At 44.5% G+C, this 19,677-nt stretch overlaps 1 protein-coding gene across 3 annotated transcripts in view; it reads right to left on the minus strand.

Annotated features, from left to right (window-relative positions):
• The window catches only part of UBN1 (ubinuclein 1), a 32,835-nt gene that overhangs the window by 6,389 nt on the left and 6,769 nt on the right, over window positions 1-19,677 (minus strand). For all 3 annotated transcript variants that reach the window (XR_010731190.1, XM_066274986.1, XM_066274985.1), the window contains exons 3-15: window positions 18,132-18,218; window positions 16,711-16,806; window positions 16,256-16,390; window positions 15,470-15,573; window positions 14,316-14,754; window positions 7,646-7,716; window positions 6,398-6,527; window positions 6,103-6,221; window positions 5,832-5,960; window positions 5,529-5,675; window positions 2,554-2,604; window positions 2,414-2,456; window positions 79-1,290 (exon numbers count right to left, since the gene is read on the minus strand). Coding sequence is in view for 2 of the 3 variants with exons in the window: in XM_066274986.1 (XP_066131083.1) it covers window positions 79-1,290; window positions 2,414-2,456; window positions 2,554-2,604; window positions 5,529-5,675; window positions 5,832-5,960; window positions 6,103-6,221; window positions 6,398-6,527; window positions 7,646-7,716; window positions 14,316-14,754; window positions 15,470-15,573; window positions 16,256-16,390; window positions 16,711-16,806; window positions 18,132-18,218 (2,763 nt within the window). In the remaining variant the exon portion in view is untranslated. The remainder of the gene's footprint in view (window positions 1-78; window positions 1,291-2,413; window positions 2,457-2,553; window positions 2,605-5,528; window positions 5,676-5,831; window positions 5,961-6,102; window positions 6,222-6,397; window positions 6,528-7,645; window positions 7,717-14,315; window positions 14,755-15,469; window positions 15,574-16,255; window positions 16,391-16,710; window positions 16,807-18,131; window positions 18,219-19,677) is intronic.

The raw sequence follows: 19,677 nt of genomic DNA on the forward strand, positions 1-19,677 counted from the left end.
CAGTTCTGTCTGACCAGGGCAATCAGGCGGCCTTGTCCACAAGAGCCACAAGGGTGGCTGCTGTACTAGGATACTCACTGGCAAGGAGGTAGAAGATGTCACGCTGCTAACTATACTGGGCTTCAGGGAGGAGGTCAGTAACTTGGCCACTCCCTGGGTCCCACCACTAGAATCTCCATTTGGACCACCGGGAGGGGCCACCAGGGTCAGCTTCTGGGAAACAGGTGTTTTTTTCACTGCAGAGCCTGGGATAGGACGGCTGGTGGGCTGTCCCGTGGAGGGAGGCTGTGCACCGGGGAGCAGATTCCCGGAAGTGGAGCTCTGGGCTGGTGTTCCTCCAGAGGAAGAGCTGCCAGAAGAAATCCCATGTTTGGAGATGGAGCTGGCAAAGGAGCTACTCTTATAAGATGGCCCTGAAGAGCTGGCTGAGTGCTGTTTTGCCGGATGGCTCAGGGAAGCGGAGGACAAGGCTGGGGTCTTGTGAGAACTGCTGCTGGAGGCTGGCGCGCCACCTGAAGAGGCTGGTGTGGAGGGATGGAAACTATGGCCTTTGGCTGCCGTCTTCACGAACTGGAGGAGGGAACGATGACACTGTGGGGAGGAAGGCTTTGGGCCCTGGAGCTTATTGACAAACAGAGCTGGAGAGGAGAAACTCTTCTGCTGTTGAGTGCCTGCATGAAAGACTTTTCCCTGGGGGCCAGGCACCGGAGTGGCCACCTGGGAAGTCCGTGGCAAACCGTGGTGTTTTGCTTTGGACTGGTGCCCTTCTGGTAGCCCCTTGCTCAGGGACCCCTGACAGGACAGCTCTTTGTAGCCAGAACTCTCCGGTTTCTTTTCCTGAGAGGACTGCCCCAGTGCCAGAGCCTGTTCAGCCAGAAAATTGAGGGGTGACTGCAGAGAGCTAGAAGGTAGTAGGGCAGAAGGGCTAGCCTTCGGAAAGTTCCTTTTTTCTTCCGTACATAAAACACCTGCAACTTTCTCTGCAGGCGCTTTAGAGGGTACAGGCAATGTGTACTCGGAGCTCCCACTTGCTCTGCTGTTCAGCGCAGCCAGTTCCTTGGACACGGCCTCCAACGAGGAGGCTGAATTATGGATCAAGTCTCCATCCAATGAGTCCTCCATGCTGACTGGAGTGGGATTCGCAAGGCTGCCCAGTGCTTGGGTTGACAGCTCCCTGTTTGCAGCTCCAGTGCTCAGGCCTCCTCCCGGGTGTTCTGAGGACAAAGCCAGGGGACCACCAATCTGGCCTGATGGGACCAAAATCTTTTTATCAGGCTTAGCAGATGATTCCTAAAGGAAAGCAGAAATGCTGATGTTCAGAAATGTCCAAAGATACAAACACTGGCCCTGTTGTGAGAACACCACAAAGTCCTAAGAATCAGACCTTCTATGTAATCACAAAGGAGAAGACAGTAGGTGACATGCCTGCATGGATTTGAACTCGTCCAGCTGGCTGGGGCTGGGCTTACCAAAGTAAGCTCTGCTATTAAGTACACAGACACCCACAGGGAAAGTCTTCTCTGTTTCTGAAAAAATACAAGACTTGAGCAGACACACTCTCCCTACCAGCACTCCCACGACCTCAGGATGCTCCTAGCTGTCATCAGAAAATGATGCATGGCATGAAAACTGTCTTGAATTAGTTTTCTTTTCCTCCTTGGTTTTTCCCAGCACCTGTCTTCTCAGGGGATTCAAAATTAAAGTCCTTTCATGGGAGTAGGAATGGAGTCTATCTCATCACTCCTGCAGTCCAAGGACTAAATGCAGTGTGTCTTAGACATTGTAGAAGCTCAATAGATACTCAAGCCATTTGCACAGCTTCTTCTCCCAGACTGTCCTGGCACACAATAAAGCCTCAGGAACTGGTAAAAATTTCATAAAGTCTAAATTTCTACTGCATCGAGAGGTTTCTGCAATATCTATAATCGTTTTCAGTCTCTATCATCTAGCCACTATACTTCCTTTCATTTCCGCTAGGTAAACTCAACAAAGTCACCAGTCCTTCCTGTTGTAGCTACAGGCTAACCTGTACTTGGCTGGGAGTGTGTTCTTCCATTCAAAGATCATCATTACAGTATGCTACCCTCACATTCACAGCGCTTTTCACTCAGAGGGCTGTCAGGAAGACCTCATTTAATGCCACAATAATCTCAGAAACTGGCCAGGTGGGTACTGCTCCCTAGAACTGAAGATGGAGGGTACTCATGGCCCAGCTCAGGTCTCTGCCCTGCCAACAAATCCCAGGCCCCTCTGATGGGCCTGGCCTGCCCGTTGGTAAAACCTCAAAAGTGGCATCCTGAAGAGCTGTCCCTCAGACCAGCAAAGCTCAGTGAGCTGCCATTCAAGAGGTTTCATGAGTCTGGCTGGAAAGAGATGAGAATAAATGGCCTATGACCTAAGCAGGCTGACTCACCTTCACCTTGATTTTGGAAGGAGCCATTACTTTCTTCTTAGCCCTTTACAAAAGAATGAACACAGAAAAGGTTTAGAAAACACCCACCGAGGAGATAAAAATGACAGTACTCTTGAAAAATGAAACACTGAGACACTCACAGGATTGATGTCAGGTGCCCGTGGCCTCGTCTGCTCTCCTTAAATAGAGTTCTGAAACAAACGGAGAACATGGCAGTTGGTGTAAGCCTCCCAAAGCAAAGACTCTGTTTCTAGAGCTTCCTACTCAGTACCTATTAGTCATTAGATGTCAGAGCATTAGTGACTTCATTGCTGGTAAGAAGGAAAAAGCGGCTGGGCTGGCCACCTGAAAGCCAAAAGTCTAGGATTTACCAAAAAGCTAAGGCTCTTCATCCAAATTTCTCACAGTGATTTTCCCCCAAAGGCAGGAGTGCTTTTCTTATTGCCTATTCTCATCCATTCTAAAAGTAAAGGAAGGATTGACCCACAATGTCTCTTTCCTGAGGAACTCAACAAAACTACCTTTATGCCTTTTCTTACATATCCTCAAGAGTCCAATCTATAAGGAGAGGAGCAAGTCCATCTACAGATGGAATACTGAAATGAGAAAAGGCTCTAAGATTTGTCCAACCCACAGAAGAATCAGGCCCAATCAAGAGCACTAACTCAAGGGGAGGATTCTGGGAAGATGGCAGAGCAGGAAGCACCAGAATTAATTCTCTCCCCACCTGGCCAACAACTGTACTGGCAGAATCTCTCTGATGTAACTCTTCTGGAACTCTAGATGGTTCAAGGCTTACAACTTCCAAGGGAAGACTTGGATGGGTAGATTGTGGGCTAATTTCAGGAAATTTTAGCTTTTAGCACAGTTGCAGCTACCCATCCCCTAGACCCCTAGTTGGCAAACTGCAGCTCGTGAGCCACATGCGGCTCTTTGGCCCCTTAAGTGTGGCTCTTCCACAAAATGCCACGTGCGGGTGCTACTTTGATAAGGGATGTACCTACCTATATAGTTTAAGTTTAAAAAATTTGGCTCTCAAAAGAAATTTCAATCATTGTACTGTTGATATTTGGCTCTGTTGACTAACACATTTGCGAACCACTGCTCTAACCCTAGGGCAGGCAGCTGTGCACCTGTTCCTAAAGTGGCTTGCAAACAACTTGTAGGAAGAAGGGTAAGCAAAAGGACCTCATCCTGCAAGAAGTGGTGAGATTCACACTGGTCTGACAGAACCAATACCTAATTTTTTGTCATTTGGCAAACCAGTTGTTAAAATGGCACTTGTAATCAGGGTTCTCTCTAAGGTGGATGCCTGAGCAGCCGCCCAATGTGGAAATCACAAATTTATATTCCTTACTCTTTTTTAATGTTCATCTGTGCAACAGCAGATTTCTAAGTACCCATAGAAATGTTCACCTGACCAGGCGGAGGTGCAGTGGACAGAGTGTCGGACTGAGACGCAGAGGACCCAGGTTCAAAACCCCGCAGGTCGCCAGCTTGAGCGCGGGATCATCCAGCTTGAGCACGGGCTCACCAGCTTGAGTGCAGAGTCCCTGGCTTGAGCATAGGATCATAGACATGACCCCATGGTCACTATCTTGAGCCCAAAGGTCACTGGCTTGAAGCCCAAGGTCACTGGCTTGAGCCCAAGGTCGCTGGCTTGAGCAAGGGGTCACTTGCTCTGCTGTAGCCTCTCGGTCAAGGCACATATGAGAAAGCAATCAGTGAACAACTAAGGTGCCGCAACAAAGAATTGATGCTTCTCATCTCTCTCCCTTCCTATCTGTCTATCCCTGTCTGTCCCTCTCTCTTGTCTCTGTCAGCAAAAGAAAAAAAAAAGGTAGGAGACAAAATGAGGAGACAAACATGTCCCAAATGAAAGAACAGAACAAAACTCCAATAAAAGAATCAAACAAAATAGAGACAAGCAATCTACCAGATGCAGAGTTCAAAACACTGGTTACAAGGCTATTCAATGAACTTAGGAAGAAAATAAAACTCAGTGAGAAATTCAATAAAGAGATATAAAACATAAAAGAGAAAAATAACCCTGTTCAGTTTGATCAGTGGTAGAAGGATGTGATGTCCTGGGTTAAATTCCCAGTCAGGGCACACAGGAGAAGCGACCTTCTGATTCTCCACCACTACCCTCGCCCTTCTCTCTCTCTTCCTCTCTAGCAGCCATGGCTTGAATAGTTCGAGCAAGTTGACCCTGGGTGCTGAGGATGGCTCCATGCCCTCTGCTCAGGTGCTGAAAGAGCTTGGTTGTCAATCAACGGAACAGCAGTCCCAGATGGGCAGAGCATCGCCCTGTAAGAGGCTTGCTGGATGGATTCTGGTCAGGGCGCATGAAGGAGTCTGTCTCTGCCTCCCTGCCTCCCACCTCTCACTTAATTAAAAAAAAAAAAAAAAGTTTCCATCATAGCAGCCATTATCTCAATACAGGAAAGGGCAGACTGAGGTAGGAAGGTCAGGCAACCAACTCTGAATTGAAATGGGACAAAGACTGACAGAGACAAAACCCCACAGGTAACTTCCTTCTTCTAGGAAAGACCAAGAAGACCCGTTCATAGAGACCAGTATGCCCCCCAATTCCTCATGTGAAATTAGGCAAGTCAACCAGACAGTGATTCTCTGAGAGGAAGGATCTTCTGTTGGCACAAAAGAAGCACTCAAATATTTTTTTTTTGTATTTTCTGAAGTTGGAAACGGGGAGGCAGTCAGACTCCTACATGCACCCAACCGGGATCCACCCGGCATGCCCACCAGGGGGCGATGCTCTGCCTATCTGGGGCGTTGCTCTGTTGCAACCAGAGCCATTCTAGTGCCTGAGGCAGAGGCCATAGAGCCATCCCCAGTGCCCGGGCCACCTTTGCTCCAATGGAGCCCTGGCTGCGGGAGGGGAAGAGAGAGACAGAGAGGAAGGAGAAGGAGAGGGGTGGAGAAGCAGATGGGCGCTTCTCCTGTGTGCCCTGGCCGGGAATCGAACCCAGGACTCCTGCACGCCAGGCCGACGCTCTACCACTGAGCCAACCGGCCAGGGCCTCGAATATTTCTTTATTGCAACGATGTTCCACCTCATCATCACACATAATGGCTGTTCATGGACCCTCACCTGGCCTGCATCCAGCCTTTCGGCCAGAGAGGTCTGACTTCAGCATCCAGAAACACCTTCACATAGTCCTCCCAGGAATGGGCCTTGTTGTTCCTCTCTGGATCATAGCTCTCCAGTTTCATCTTCACCACATGGCAGAGCAGCTCCCTTAGGAGTAGACAGAAGTAAGAAACTTCAAACTACCCCAAATGCTTCATCAAGGTTTTAATCATGTGCTTTCACCAGCCATTAGAAATACGGGAACATGCTCAGACACTGACCCCACAAACCCTCCAATGAGGCAAGGACCAAACTTGGGCACACCTGATTTCATCATTCCACTGAAATTTCTTCCGGGGTCCCATTATCCTCCTGCCCCCCTTTTCTTCATCTTCCTCCTCATCAGAACAAATTCGTTCTCTCTGCTCCTTGTCTTTCTCCTCTTCCAGCATCCTACAGGTGAACAAATTAAACAGGACCCTAAGGTCACCACAGAACTGCTTCGTCCTGTGCCCATTGCCTCTCTGTCCCCCACCCCCAAGACTTCTAAGATAAGAAGGTGGGAATGCTGACAAGAGTGATGGTACATACTTACTTAGCAACTTTGGCTTGCGTGTGGGCCTGGCATTCATCCTGGTACTTGGCCATCTGCTCTGGCATTGCCCTGCCAATGGCTTCCTTAAGCTTCTGGAGAGGCTCCTTCAGACGTCCCCCCTGCAGGGAGGGCGACATGTTATAAGTCTGTTTTCTGTACCTCTTCTCATACTGAGGACACGCTACAGAAATTAATTCACAGGGGCAGTGCAGCAGCACACATGGCATCTCTGAAGACTCAGTCACCCCCTCCTCTGGGTCCCAAAGTGAACGGGCTCCCCTGCAGAGTCACCCACCTGTTCACAGAGGTGAAGTTTTCGAGCACGTTTGACGAGGGTGTCCTTGCTGCAGGGCAGGAATGAAGCAAGATAGGCATACACCCCAGAACGAACTTGGCTACTCAGCTCCCGAGTTTGTACCTCAATGCTGAAAAACAGAACAATTTTCAATGGGGCGCAGCTCACGGCATCTTCTGTCATTAGGTCACCCCACCATGGACAAGAAAGCGGAGCCAAAAGCAGGTAAAACCTTATCTTGTCAGTCACACAATGTAACCAAGTGGCCAGTGCAACGGATCTCCAATAGTCCCCAAACAGAACTTCTTACACCTGATGAACTAGGCGAGGTCAAGTTGGCTAAGGCTCGCAGGTCAAAGACAAGACCAACTCCAAGGTCATCAGGGCCTGAGAGAACAAGCCCTGAAGTTTTCTAAATTTCATAAATGACGAGGCTGTAAAAGCTTTCAAACTGGAAAGTGAGTTACTAGGATCATTACTTTCCAGTAGCACTTCCTTACTCTTCCAGTTCCCAGTTCTATCCGGGATCAAGAAGCCAGCGAAATCCTTATCTTCCCAGTGTCCCCGTCTAGAATAGCAAACACTGCTTCCAGAGTCTTCGCTCCCAGTTCCCCGCTTGGCAGGCGCTAGCAGGAAGTGTGGAAGTAACGCTCTCATCTGTGCTGATCTTCAGGTGCTCTCCATAGCCCAGCCTTCCTGACCCAGTGCCAACCCCCATCCGGGCCAGGCAAGGTCCTTTGCTAGAATACTCCCAAGTCTTAACTGCTCATGCTACATAATGCAAAATGCAACCAAGAGAGAATCTCCGAGGTTTGGTCATTTGGGAGAAGTGTTCCAGGATGACGCACCTTGGCCCAGGAGCAGAGTGAGAGCAAAAAGAGAATGCCGAGGTATACTGAGGAGCACCGGGAGTAGGCCCCTGGCCGTATCACACCATCTCTTATTTTCCCAGAGACAGGCAAGCAACACCTTCTCTCTCATCTCATCTCATCTCATCTATTTGCTTCAAAATCCAAAATCCACTTCCAACAGGCCATGACTATGACATACAATGTTCTAATAACTGCTGTCTAAGATTAGTGAGGTCTGTCATTTTCTAGAGACAAATATTTGGTGTGCTCCCCCTTTTTAAAAAATTATTTTTTTAAATCTCCTCAGTGTCCCCTTTATGTAGTTTAATCCCACTCCCACTTCCCCTGGCCTGCTCACCCCAGGCACGGGAACAGTAAAGAAACAGAAGGTACTCACTCTAAGAGAATGCCGTTAATATCCTGCGTGAAGAACTTCTGTCTGCTCTCTCCCTCAGCAGCTCTGGCAGCCTGGGTCATAGCAGACAGTAACAGCCATTAGTGCACTTTCCCACAAGACCCTCACACTCACCCACAAGCACAAGAGCAATCAGTCCCTACAGAACAGCATCAAGTCCTCAACCTGCCCTTCCCTACTTGGCCCTAATCTCAGATTAAGTTCACCTGTGACAACTATAGGTTCTAGAAATGGTATATCCAGCTCTTTTCAAATGTTGTTGAATCATCAATGGACTGTCTGTTCTACCCAGGACTTGAAAAATAGTCACATAAAAGAAAACCAGAGACAAAGCAATCATTACACATCCGATTTGGCCAGCCAGCTAATGCTTGTGCCCAAAACGCTACCATCTAAACTGCAAGTTGGAATTTCCATACATCTACAATAAAAAAATAAATAAATAAAAAATAAATAAATAAAAAATAAAAACTTTTAACAAACTTGCAATATTTGAAGGCCTTTATCTACCAAAATAATAATAATGTGCTATTTTAGCATGTAAGGACATTATACTTTATTGAAAATTCATAATCTACTATAGTACACTACAACCTTCACTATCCAAACCACTGAAATTACTAACATCCCTTACTACCTATTAACACAAGATATAGCAGGTTACTACACAGTGTTTTGCCTCCTATGAGAACACATAACACCTGGATGGCAAGCTTGGTGACCCCTGAAGCAAATGTTAGCAAGCAGCCACAGCCCTGAAAATACAAGTGAGGAAAGCAAGTTCTGCCCGAGTCTGAACCAGTGGTTCTCATGCTTGGCTGCACACTGGAATCACCTGGCAGCTCTGCCCAACCTAGACAAATCACATGAGAATCTCGGGAATGAGGCCCACGAATCTGTATTCTTTATAAAAGACCCAAGCATCAGTACTCTTTAAGTAAGTAACCCTGGTGACTCTAAGGTACAGAAAGGACTGAGAATCACTGATCTAAATCCAAAAGTTGCTGGTTCAAAAGCTTTAGGGAAAGTAAAACTTCAGGCTTGGTATACAATATAACAATGATAGCAAACAAAGGCAATAAGGTGACTGAAATGAAATAATCAATCCTGATCAAGCTCTCTGAAACAGCAGGCCCTAATAACCATCCTCCACTTTCAACTCACCCCCTTGCCTTCCTCACTGGGTCCTCTTCCTACCTCTGACTACTTCATCTGTCTCTCCTCCACTAGCTCTTCAATTACAGATTGACAACTAAGGTTCTATCAAGAACCCACTTCTCCCAATAATGCCTTCCCCCCTCACAGCTTCAAAACAATACAAATGCATGTAGGTGTCTCAAATCTAAACCTCTAGCCCTAAACCTTTTTCTAAACTCTAAGTCATAATTACCAATTACTTATAAGTAACTTCCAATTATTTCTATGAAAGGATGACCCTCTGGTATGCAAACTCAATTTGCCAAAACCAAATCCACTAGTTTTTGCTCTTCCTCTTACATTCCCTACTCTAACAACAGCACTCTATTCTTAAATCCTTCCACTCTGTTCCTTAGAACTCTTTGGCAGCTCTTTCCAAGCCTAGCATCAAATCCAAATTCCTTCATGCAACATTGAGGGTCCTCCAGGATCTGGCCTCAGCCAGCTACTCTAGCTCTCATCTCCTACCACATACCAGGGTGGCCTACCATCCAACAACTTTCCCATCCTCAGCTCTGTTCCCTAGCTTACTAACATACACCATCTCTCCCATGAGGCTGGCCAAGCCTGTGCCTCCAGCCTGAGTCCAATGTACCCCTACAGAGCTTCTCTTATATCTCCTTGAGTCTGGCTGTCCACCATCTACTTGACCATCAAAACAACAGAGTTGACCCTGGCCAGGTGGACAGAGTCATCCTGGCACACTTGAAACATCAAGGTCATGAGTTCAATCCCCAGTCAGGGCTCATACAAGAAGCAATCAATGAGTGCATAACTAAATGGAACTAAGTGAAACAAGTTGATACTTCTCTCTTTCCCTCTGAAATCAATGGAAAAATTTAAAATAAACACACACACACACACACACACACACACACACACACACACACACCTCACGGGGCTTATTTCATTCAGTTTTGTCCAAGTCAGTTGTTTATAAGTCTACTGGTCTCGTTTATATAACAAGCTCATGGAGAACAAGAACAGAAATGACTCATTAATATATTTCCAACATCTGCCTTTCACACAATAGATGCTTAGTAAATGCCAGCTGATTGGATGGATGAATGAACAAATTAACAGGTATTATTGAAAGAATGCAAACTAGAGGAAGAAAAGTTTAGTACCAAACAACCCAATAACTTGCAGCTTCTGCAACATCTCTTAGACAGAGGATAGCAATGAAGACTGAGATGAAAGTGAGTCAATGCCTGACCTGTGGTGGCACAATGAACAAAGAAAGCATGGACTTAGAATGCTGAGGCTACCGGTTCAAAACCCCAGGCTTGCCCAGTCAAGGCACATACAAGAAGCAACTATGAGTTGATACTTCTCATTCCTCTCTCTCCTCTCTCTGTAAAAATCAATAAATAAAATCTTTAAAAAAAAAATAAAAGTGAGTCAAATGGATGGATGGAAATGGAAGAAAAAAAAGTGGTGTGACTTTTAATCCATTCATCTGCCAATTTTTTATACTTTCAGAAGAATTTGGAATTTTAACTTGAGAGAAAATAAAACTGAGCCATTCTTTTGCTTAAGCTTATAAACTACTAGTTATAAGCTCCAAAAGCATCTTAATAGTAATTCAACACAATTACTGCAACCTGTATTTTAAATGCCCCATTGTTTGTCAGACCCATCAAGAGCTTAGGTTCCAATCAAATTTCTTTTTAGGTATCAGCCATTTCTCCAATATTTCAGAAGCTTTCTGGCTACAGTTTTTAAAAAGATATTTTCCCCTGATGGCTTTTGAATTATGCAGACAGCATCTCTGAGGGTCTGGTTTTATATTGAAGATAATTAGTCAAGTGCTGCATTTTAAAATAAAACTAATTAAAAGAGCAACTGGATAAACATCTGTCTTCCAGAAATGTTAGGTCCCTCAATCTTAAGAAGGGACACTTGCCCAAGGAGTTCAATAAACTAATCTGAGATCAAGTAGGAAGTAATGTTAAACCAGCCATATCATGCTGATCTATAATAGTTCCAATAACCTTTTAATAAGCTGTTTTATTATTAGAAAAGACACTTAGAACCTTCCATCACCTACTTCAGAACCTTATATACTGTACCTGTGTTTGCTGAACAGAATGAAATCTGGCACGATTCTCTTTTTCAAAGAAGATCAAACAGGTTAGCTTTTTCCAACCTTATTCTCCTTGGATCCATGTCTCCCTGGATTTGCAATGCAGGGGTTCTAACTCACTAGGACAGTAAGCAGTGAGCAGGTAGAACAGCAAGGTGGGTGACATGGGGTGTCTGTTTCTTTTCTATTCTTAGTATTGTTCCCAATTTATGCTTGACTGAAAAAGACCAAAACAGACCTGGGTCATCTGTATGGACCAGGCTGAGTAGCTGCCAAACTAAACCTAAGGGGGCAACACACCTGAGCTTTCCAACAACCAAAACAAAAGACACAACCAACATATATTAAAAGAGAAGACAGGGCAAGGCCATTGAGTCAAATCACTGGATTCCCTGGGGCCCATAAAAATTGTACAGTACGGGAGTAAAAATTGGGCTAGTGTGAGAAGAAAACAGTAAACATTGCTTGGGCATTCACCAAGGCCACCCTCTTAGAGGACCTCTTTAACATAAGGTTTCAAATTTTTTTTTTTTAAGTTTTAAGTGTCATATCTAGCTAGAAGATAAATCTAATTTTTGCTTTCCGCAGAAAAAATGTTTCCCTAAGGGATCACATCAGATTAGAATCTGCTTATGTTCCAAGGTAGACTGCAACAGAACCACAGATTCCTCCCTCCCCGAACATGCATTCCCACAGGGAGAGGGAGGTGGTCCCTTGTTCTCCGACCCTCCAATCTCAGGAGCACCTGTGACTTACTTCACCAATACAGTGTGGCAAAAGTGATGTGGTACACTACAACTTCTAAGGCTAGATTTAAGGGCCTTATGACTTCCACTATCACCCTCTTGAAATGTTGTCCTGAGAATGCCATCCACCAAAAAGACCAGGATAAAAGACCGGAGGAGAGAGGCCCCACCATCCCAGCACCCAGCCATCTTGCCAGCTGAATGCAGGCATGAGCCCCCAGGCAGGACAACAGGAACCACCCAGCCAACCCATGGAGTCAGGAGAAATGAGTTGCTGTTTGAAGCCACTAAGTCTGAGGTAGTCCTTTAGGTAACAGTAGAAACTGATACGTGTATCATCTAAGGCCAAGATTTAAAATCTAAACAAATTATTATAAAGGCAATAAGAGGAAAAAAAGAAAAAATGAAGGGAGTAAAAAAGTAAGAAATATGGAACATTGCTAATGTTATAAATATCAAATTTAAGCTTTAAAAATGGAATATCCAGGTCAAGATCTAGGACAGGACTCCTTATTAAGGATCCAAATACCCATGTATAGCTTTTAAAATTATATGCAATTTTTGTGTACACAGGCATTTTTTTCTCCTGAGAAGAATACCTTTCCCAGCAGATACTCAGGAGGGTCTCGGTCGAGAGCACTCATGCACACGTGCAGGAAGCTCCAAGTGCAGGGCCCTGGTGGGAACAAAGCACCTGGGGATCCTTAGGAGTGGCATCAAGTAACTTTCTAAAATAGACCTTCTTTTTCATGCAATCATTAAAAGTGATGAGGGCTTTATTATATTTATTAAGTGAAGAAAGCAGGAAACAGTTATTCACAACTATAATTACAACTGCATAAAAACATATACACAGAGGCTAGAAAAGAATATATAAATTAAAAATAGTTTTCAGATTGTCAGGATGATGGGTAACTCCCACTTTCTACCTCATGTCCCCAAGTATCTTAATGATGTTATAGAAGGGTCAGGGGATAAGTAAAGTATCAATTTCACAGTTGAACGAACATATTTTCAAGCCATACATTAATCTTTCCTGGTCAACCCCACCCTACGAGGACCAAGACTTCTTTATCTATGGAATCCTGAACCCTGTCTCCAATGTGCCCAGCAGATAACTGAGACTTGGCAGTCACTGCAAAAGCACAGCTTGCTCAGTGTCCAACCAGGGCACTCCAGAAAGTGGGCTTTCTTCGATCACATTCCAATGCTTTTTATGTTATGCCACTTTGTTTCCACTAAATTTGTCCATCTTTCCCAAGAAAGGGAAATAATGAGTTTAAGTTATTAGGTTAGACCCCAACTTATGGTGGGAATAGGAACATATCCAAGAATTACTTTGACTTTTCTCTAAAAAAAGAGACTAGCTACCGCCCCACATACCTTACTTAACTTACTTAATAAGACTTTTAGATGCTACAAAACAACTTGATTATAAATGAGAGGATTGAAAAGAACAAGGGGTAATGGTTCTTTAACATAAATTCTGAAAGCAAATATAGGACAATATGCTCAAACATGCCAAGTTCAGATGCAACTACTTCCAACTTCCTATTAAGATAGACTCTGAATTTCTGGTGTGGTACAATTCATTTAAATCATTACATCCAAATAGAATACTTATGTCCAACATTTCCATGGGCTAATGTGGCTAAGCTAGAGATCTGAATAAGTTGTTTGATTTACTTCATATGTTGTATTCAGATATTTTTTGGAAATCATTTGTAGCAGTACATTTAACCTGCCCTAAAACACAAGGGATATCACACACACATTGATTCTGAAACATTATGAGAATCACTGGTTTAAAACTTACAGCTATATAAAATTTAACAAAAAAATAGCTATAGAGTATAAATGCCACTGGAGCTGCATGACAAGCCATGATGCCCAAGTTGAAAGGTTATTTTAAGTAAAGGGTAAATGTCATCATGACTAAAAACCCGTGCTGGGTTTATAGGTAGGAATATGTTACTGAATTGACAGTTCTTGGCACTCTAGAGATTAATTCCCAGTTGCCAGGGGAAAACATCAATGGCTGCTCCATTCTGACGCTTGTTGCTGTTTTTCATAGGGCACGGACAGCATTTAAGATTCTGCTTCTGTTCCTTTTTATTTATCACCTAGGCATTCCTGTAATCAGTACCTAACATTGATGACATTCAAGTCTAGGGAGCCACTGAAACTCAGTGGTAATTAAGTATACACTCTATGTGTAACATGTCTGCAAACTTTTGCGAATTTCCAAAACCTCCAACAGATTACTAAAACAATGGATCTCTGCCTCAGCTGCTTGCTGCCAACATTAGTGTCAGTCACACGAAAGGAAAGATTCTCTGTGAGAAAGGAATCTACAGGCAGAAAATAGAAAGGAAAATTTCCCCAGAAGAAAGTAAATTCTCTAAGAGTAAAGGAACCACAAAAGACCTAAAACAGACTTCTGACAATCAGAACTTACACTGGTTGCTCACTTGGGATGAGAGAAGAGAGCCTGGAAGAGCTTACACTGCAACTGCCAACTCACTAAGGGTTGCTCTGGGCAGCAAGCTCCAGGTGGTGCAGAACCAGTGTCAATCTGCCCAAACCGCCTCCGGGAAAGCCTGACCATTCCGTGTCACCATACCTGAGCCAGCTCCTTAACGCGCTTCTCCAGGGGTGCAGGCAGGCCTTCAGGGAGGGAAGAGGGCTGCCTGAATTCCTGATCCAGTCCCACCCCGAGGGAATCGCTTTCATCATCCATATCACGGAAGGGGCTTCCTTCTGGAGACTCACTGAGCAGATGCTCCAAGTCCAAATCAGTCAGTGAGTCCATGGCAGTGGCCGCCTGGAGCAAGTCATTGTCAGAAGTGGAGCCGAAGAATGACAGCAAGGGGTCAGAAGTGCCCTCCAATTCCCGCAGGCCCTGGGCTTCTGCTGATGAGACTGCTACAGGTTTATGCTCTTCATCCCTCTTTCTCTGAGCCTCTTTCTCCTTCTGAAATTTCTTTAGCATCTCTTTAACGCTCAAAGCCCCAGAATATTTCTTTTTCTTCTTCTCCTTACTGGCATTGAGAGCTGTGAAGCTGCAAGTAAGGGGGAGACTGGTTACCAAGGCTGCAGTACACCTCAAAAGGGAAATTCACAGAGGGACTTCACCCCTGCTCCCAGCGCAATGGTCTCCAGGAACCTAAGTCACAAGTCCACCCTGTTATTCCCCCTCCCTCCTCTTGGCACATGGAGCTCCTTCTTGCTGGGACCAAAGCTTGAGATTTAATACAGGTTAGCAAAACCGTGTCACAAAGTGCTACATATCCGATGAGTTTTTAAAAACCACTGCCAGGCTGAAATAAAAGGTTGCAAAAAGGGGGTGAACAAGAAAAGTATTTAGAGGGAGAAAGCAGGAGCAGCAGAGAGCAGCAGCAACTTGAAGGGCAGCTGGGGTGAGATTGAGTGAGGCAAAGAAAGCAGGATCAGAAAAGACAAAGGGAAACAGCAGAGACAGAAGGAGAACTGGAGCAAAGGAGGGGTGCCCAAGAGAACAAGAGACAGCAGCAATCATACAGCGACAGAAATAGCCGCCAACACTGACGGTGGGACAGAGAACTCTGGATGTCTGACACACAGAGATGTGAGAGCACTGACTAGGCCCACGATGGCACTGCTGGAGGCGTGAGGGGGAACGGAAGGCCAGGCCCTGCTGCCTCTTCTAAAGCTAAGAGGAGGAGGGCAAGTCAGCTCCTAGGTGTCCTGCCCTAACCGTTCAGATTTTATCCTAGCAAAGAAGCTGCTGCCTCTCACCCGGCTTTGGAAAACTTGGACTTTTTCGATTTCTTCTCCTTGTCATAAGTGTCATCTTTTTTCTTCTTCTTTATCTTCTCACCACCTTCTTTCAACTTCCGCTTCTGAGAATTAAAGACAAGGCACAGTTACACAGCTCCCTTACTTGGGGAGCAAGTGCACGACACAGCACTGGCCTTGCTCCGCCCAGGGCACATCCTGAGAGCTGTCCTATTTCCTTTATGAACAAAAGCTTTCAGATCAGTCCCTGGACCATGGACCTGTGTTAGGTCAATACAGCATTCCCACCAACAGTGTCTCCTGGAAGCACCCAGGGCTGAGACAACAGTGGCCATTATGCAGCCTGAAACCTTTCTAGTTTGAAATGAGCTGTATGTGGACCCTGCCTCTCATTTTAAACACACAGGCAGTGACAGATTTCTAAACAAACTTATCGTAAGGCTAACTTGTTTTCGTTGGGGTCACACCCCTGAGAACTGAAGACCATTACACGTCCACCGGAGAGACACACAATACTGGTGCAAAGTCCCCTTACTTCATACCCTTCACTGCCCTCATCCCCACCCTGAGATGACCTCAAGAAAGAAATCCCTGCCGAGCCTGCTGGCATTCACAGCACCTCACGGCAGGTGTGAGAGGTAAACTGGTAACCTTGGCACATGCCTTTCTGCCAATCTCCTAAGCCATCCTCAAATGGCACATACTCTGGCAAGTCACCCACTGATCTCACAAGGTTTAAAAAAAACCAAAACACTCCTGAAACCCAAAAGCAAGCAGTGTTCTAACCTTTGGAGATTTTTTCTTCTTTTCTTTAATAAAGTCGTCCTCAGATTCTGATGCTTGTCTAAACTGCAGCGTCCCCGAGTTAATGTAAAATCCTCCATACTTTGTAGTCAAAGACGCAGGAACCAGCTCATCATACTGAAAGGGGAAAAACAAACAGTCAGTGCTGGCACTATAGTCCGAAGGTGTGGTGCAGATGTTTCCGTCACATGACTGCATGCCTACGCACGCTTCTGGTCGACTGTGAGTTCTGAGCTTGAAGGTGTTTTGGACAGATCTGGTACCCTTTTCAGCGAGAACAGCAAGGCACATCAAGGACGCCACTTTCTCTCTCCTCAGTGCAACCCCTCCTCAAGTTTCAGGCAGGCCCATTCTGACCCCTCCCCCAGCCACTGGGCAGTTACCAGGAGGAGCAAGGGTGTGGTAGTTCCTATGCGGCATTTTCATTAAGTACTTACCGCCTCTGAGTTATCGATGAAGGAATCAGATTCATCATAACCATACCCCATATCAATCAAGTCCTGTATTCGGTCTTTTCTACGTTTCTTTCCACCCTAAAATTTAAAATAAGTCATATGCTTTTCTCTTTTTTGGGGAGGGGGTGTAAATTGTGGTAAGAAGATATAACATGAGATCTATGCTCTTAAATTTTTTTTAAGGTTTTTTTTTTTGTTCTTTTTTTCCCAGAGACAGAGAGAGAGTCAGAGAGAGGGATAGATAGGGACAGACAGACAGGAACAGAGAAAGATGAGAAGCATCAATCATCAGTTTTTTGTTGTGACACCTTAGTTGTTCACTGACTGCTTTCTCATATGTGCCTTGATTGCGGGCCTTCAGCAGACCGAATAACCCCTTGCTCGAGCCAGCGACCTTGGGTTCAAGCTGGTGAGCTTTTTGCTCAAACCAGATGAGCCCGCGCTCAAGCTGGCGACCTCGTGGTCTCGAACCTGGGTCCTCCGCATCCCAGTCCAATGCTCTATCCACTGCGCCACCGCCTGGTCAGGCTGGCTCTTAAATTTTTAAGTCTAAAGGTCACATGCTTTTTCTAGAACACGGAATTAATTGTTGCCTTGAACTCCATCAGCTAGTGACTAAAGGGTATAAAGCATTCAAACTGTCACACTCAGACAACCCCCAAACCTCCTTCCCAAAGACCTTTAAAAATAGTACAGATTTGGCCTGACCAGGCGGTGGCACGGTGGATAGAGCGTCGGACTGGGATGCGGAGGACCCAGGCTCGAGACCCCGAGGTTGCCAGCTTGAGCGCGGGCTCATCTGGCTTGAGCAAAAAGCTCACCAGCTTGGACCCAAGGGCGCTGGCTCGAGCAAGGGGTTACTCGGTCTGCTGAAGGCCTGCGGTCAAGGCACATATGAGAAAGCAATCAATGAACAACTAAGGTGTCGCAACAAAAAACTGATGATTGATGCTTCTCATCTCTCTCTGTTCCTGTCTGTCTGTTTCAATCTATCCCTCTCTCTTACTCTCTCTGTTCCTGTAAAAAAATAAAAATTAAAAAAAAATTTTTTTAAATAATTAAAAAAAAATAGGACAGATTTGTATCTGCATAAAATGACCTAAGTCAAAAGAAGGAACTAAAAGGCTTCGTATGCCTTTTATCAAAACATTCATTCTTAGGATAAATTCTAGGGATAAAAGGCCCTTCTTGCTCCTTCATCCATTTAGTGGCACACACTAATCCTATCACACTCACCTGTACTTTCATGCATTTGTTTAATAACTGCATTCTGCTCTCTCCGACCTCTCCTCTTGCTTTCATATCAGTGTTGATTAGATGATATTTCACTAAAGAAATGTGGAAATGTCTAGAAACCTCTCCCACCCAACAAGGTTATTTTGTTGCCCAAAGAGAAATCTTACATATTTTTCTTCAAATTTCCGGGCAAGGGCCTCCACTTTATGCCTTTCCTTTTCTTCATCATTAAAAGGATCTGAGAGATCTTTCTTCTGTGAAGAGAATATTCCACGAAATAAGAGTTACAAAAAATTCCCACTAATTTCATAGTATCATACATTCACTGACTGCTCAACAACACCTATAAACTGCATAATAAAACCATTTTCAGAACAGGTACAGTAGAACACATGCTATGTTTACCTCAGTTGTTCAAGAAATTTTTTCACTCACATAATTCAACAATACTTAATTAAATACCTACAACTGCAGCACTAAGTCCTGTAAAGCTTCAAATATGGCAAAAGACCTTTAATCAGGGAAGCTCAACCTGTATAGATGTGCGTTTCAACATAGCTGGTTTCTTCTGTCACCCTAAAATTTATTTTATGTACTTAAAAACATTACTTAAAAAGGGGTTCACTTCTAAAGCAGTCAGTGGCTCAAAAAGGTTAAGAACTCACTGAATGTAGAAGTTAAGAGTTATTCTGCCTTATGGGTCAGAAGAGGCATATGAATTTACTCTTCTCTCAGTGCTACAGAAAATCAAATCCAGGTTCACAGCAATCCCTTTCCCTGGACACCTACCTTGAAGGATCAGTAATCTCTTTCCTCCCAATCTCAATAGTCACTCCAGATATTTTTCTGTAGTTTTTCCAAAAACTCCATAAACTTAGGTACTCTTGCATTTTCCTCAATTTTCCACAATTGAACCATACTAAATACCTTAAGACTTCAGAGTAGGCCAAAACCACTAACGATTAGATTCTACCTCTTATCTATGCCTACCAAAATCTCAATCACCCATAAAAATCAGTTAAATAATTTAGGGTATATATGCAGAATGAGATTTTACAGAACACAGATACAATGGATGTACCACAAATGGGGCAGTCTTGAAGACATGTGCTTATCTGTATCTTCTAATTTTTCTAAAATGATCACACACAACTTAAGTGGTTCAAATAATTATAAGAAATCCCCCCATCTCTGTCAGTGTTGGATTCACTGTGTATTCCTTTATGCCTTCCAAACAGTTACTCATCCAATAATTACTATGTCCTGATCATATGAAGGTCCAGCTCTGTACAAACACAGGATCCAGGATATGAGCTTTCCTCTGTCCAAGCCCTCCTGGGCCTGTATCTGTACCAGATTTAAATATACTGCTCACAAAAATCAGGGGATATTTCAAGAATGAATATGAAGTAATAAAATACCCCCTAATTTTTGTGGGCAGTTTCATTACCACACTGTGACTCCTGTTACCTGTGTTGGTATAATATTCTTAAAACATCTATAAAATTGGAAGTTCCTTTGGAGCTATGACAGCGATTTCTCCACCTTCATATAGTCTTGAGTGTCTAGCACAGTGCCTTCATATAAGAAATACATGCTAAATAAATAAATAGGTAAATGTGTCAGATTACGTTGTGCTTTGAACACTGCAGAGTAGTAGACACAATATCCAGGAGTTCTCAATCTGAAGGCAAGGAGTGAATCCCCTGAAAC

This window comes from Saccopteryx bilineata, chromosome 4 (genome assembly GCF_036850765.1).
Source record: "Saccopteryx bilineata isolate mSacBil1 chromosome 4, mSacBil1_pri_phased_curated, whole genome shotgun sequence".
NCBI classification, from domain to species: domain Eukaryota; kingdom Metazoa; phylum Chordata; class Mammalia; order Chiroptera; family Emballonuridae; genus Saccopteryx; species Saccopteryx bilineata.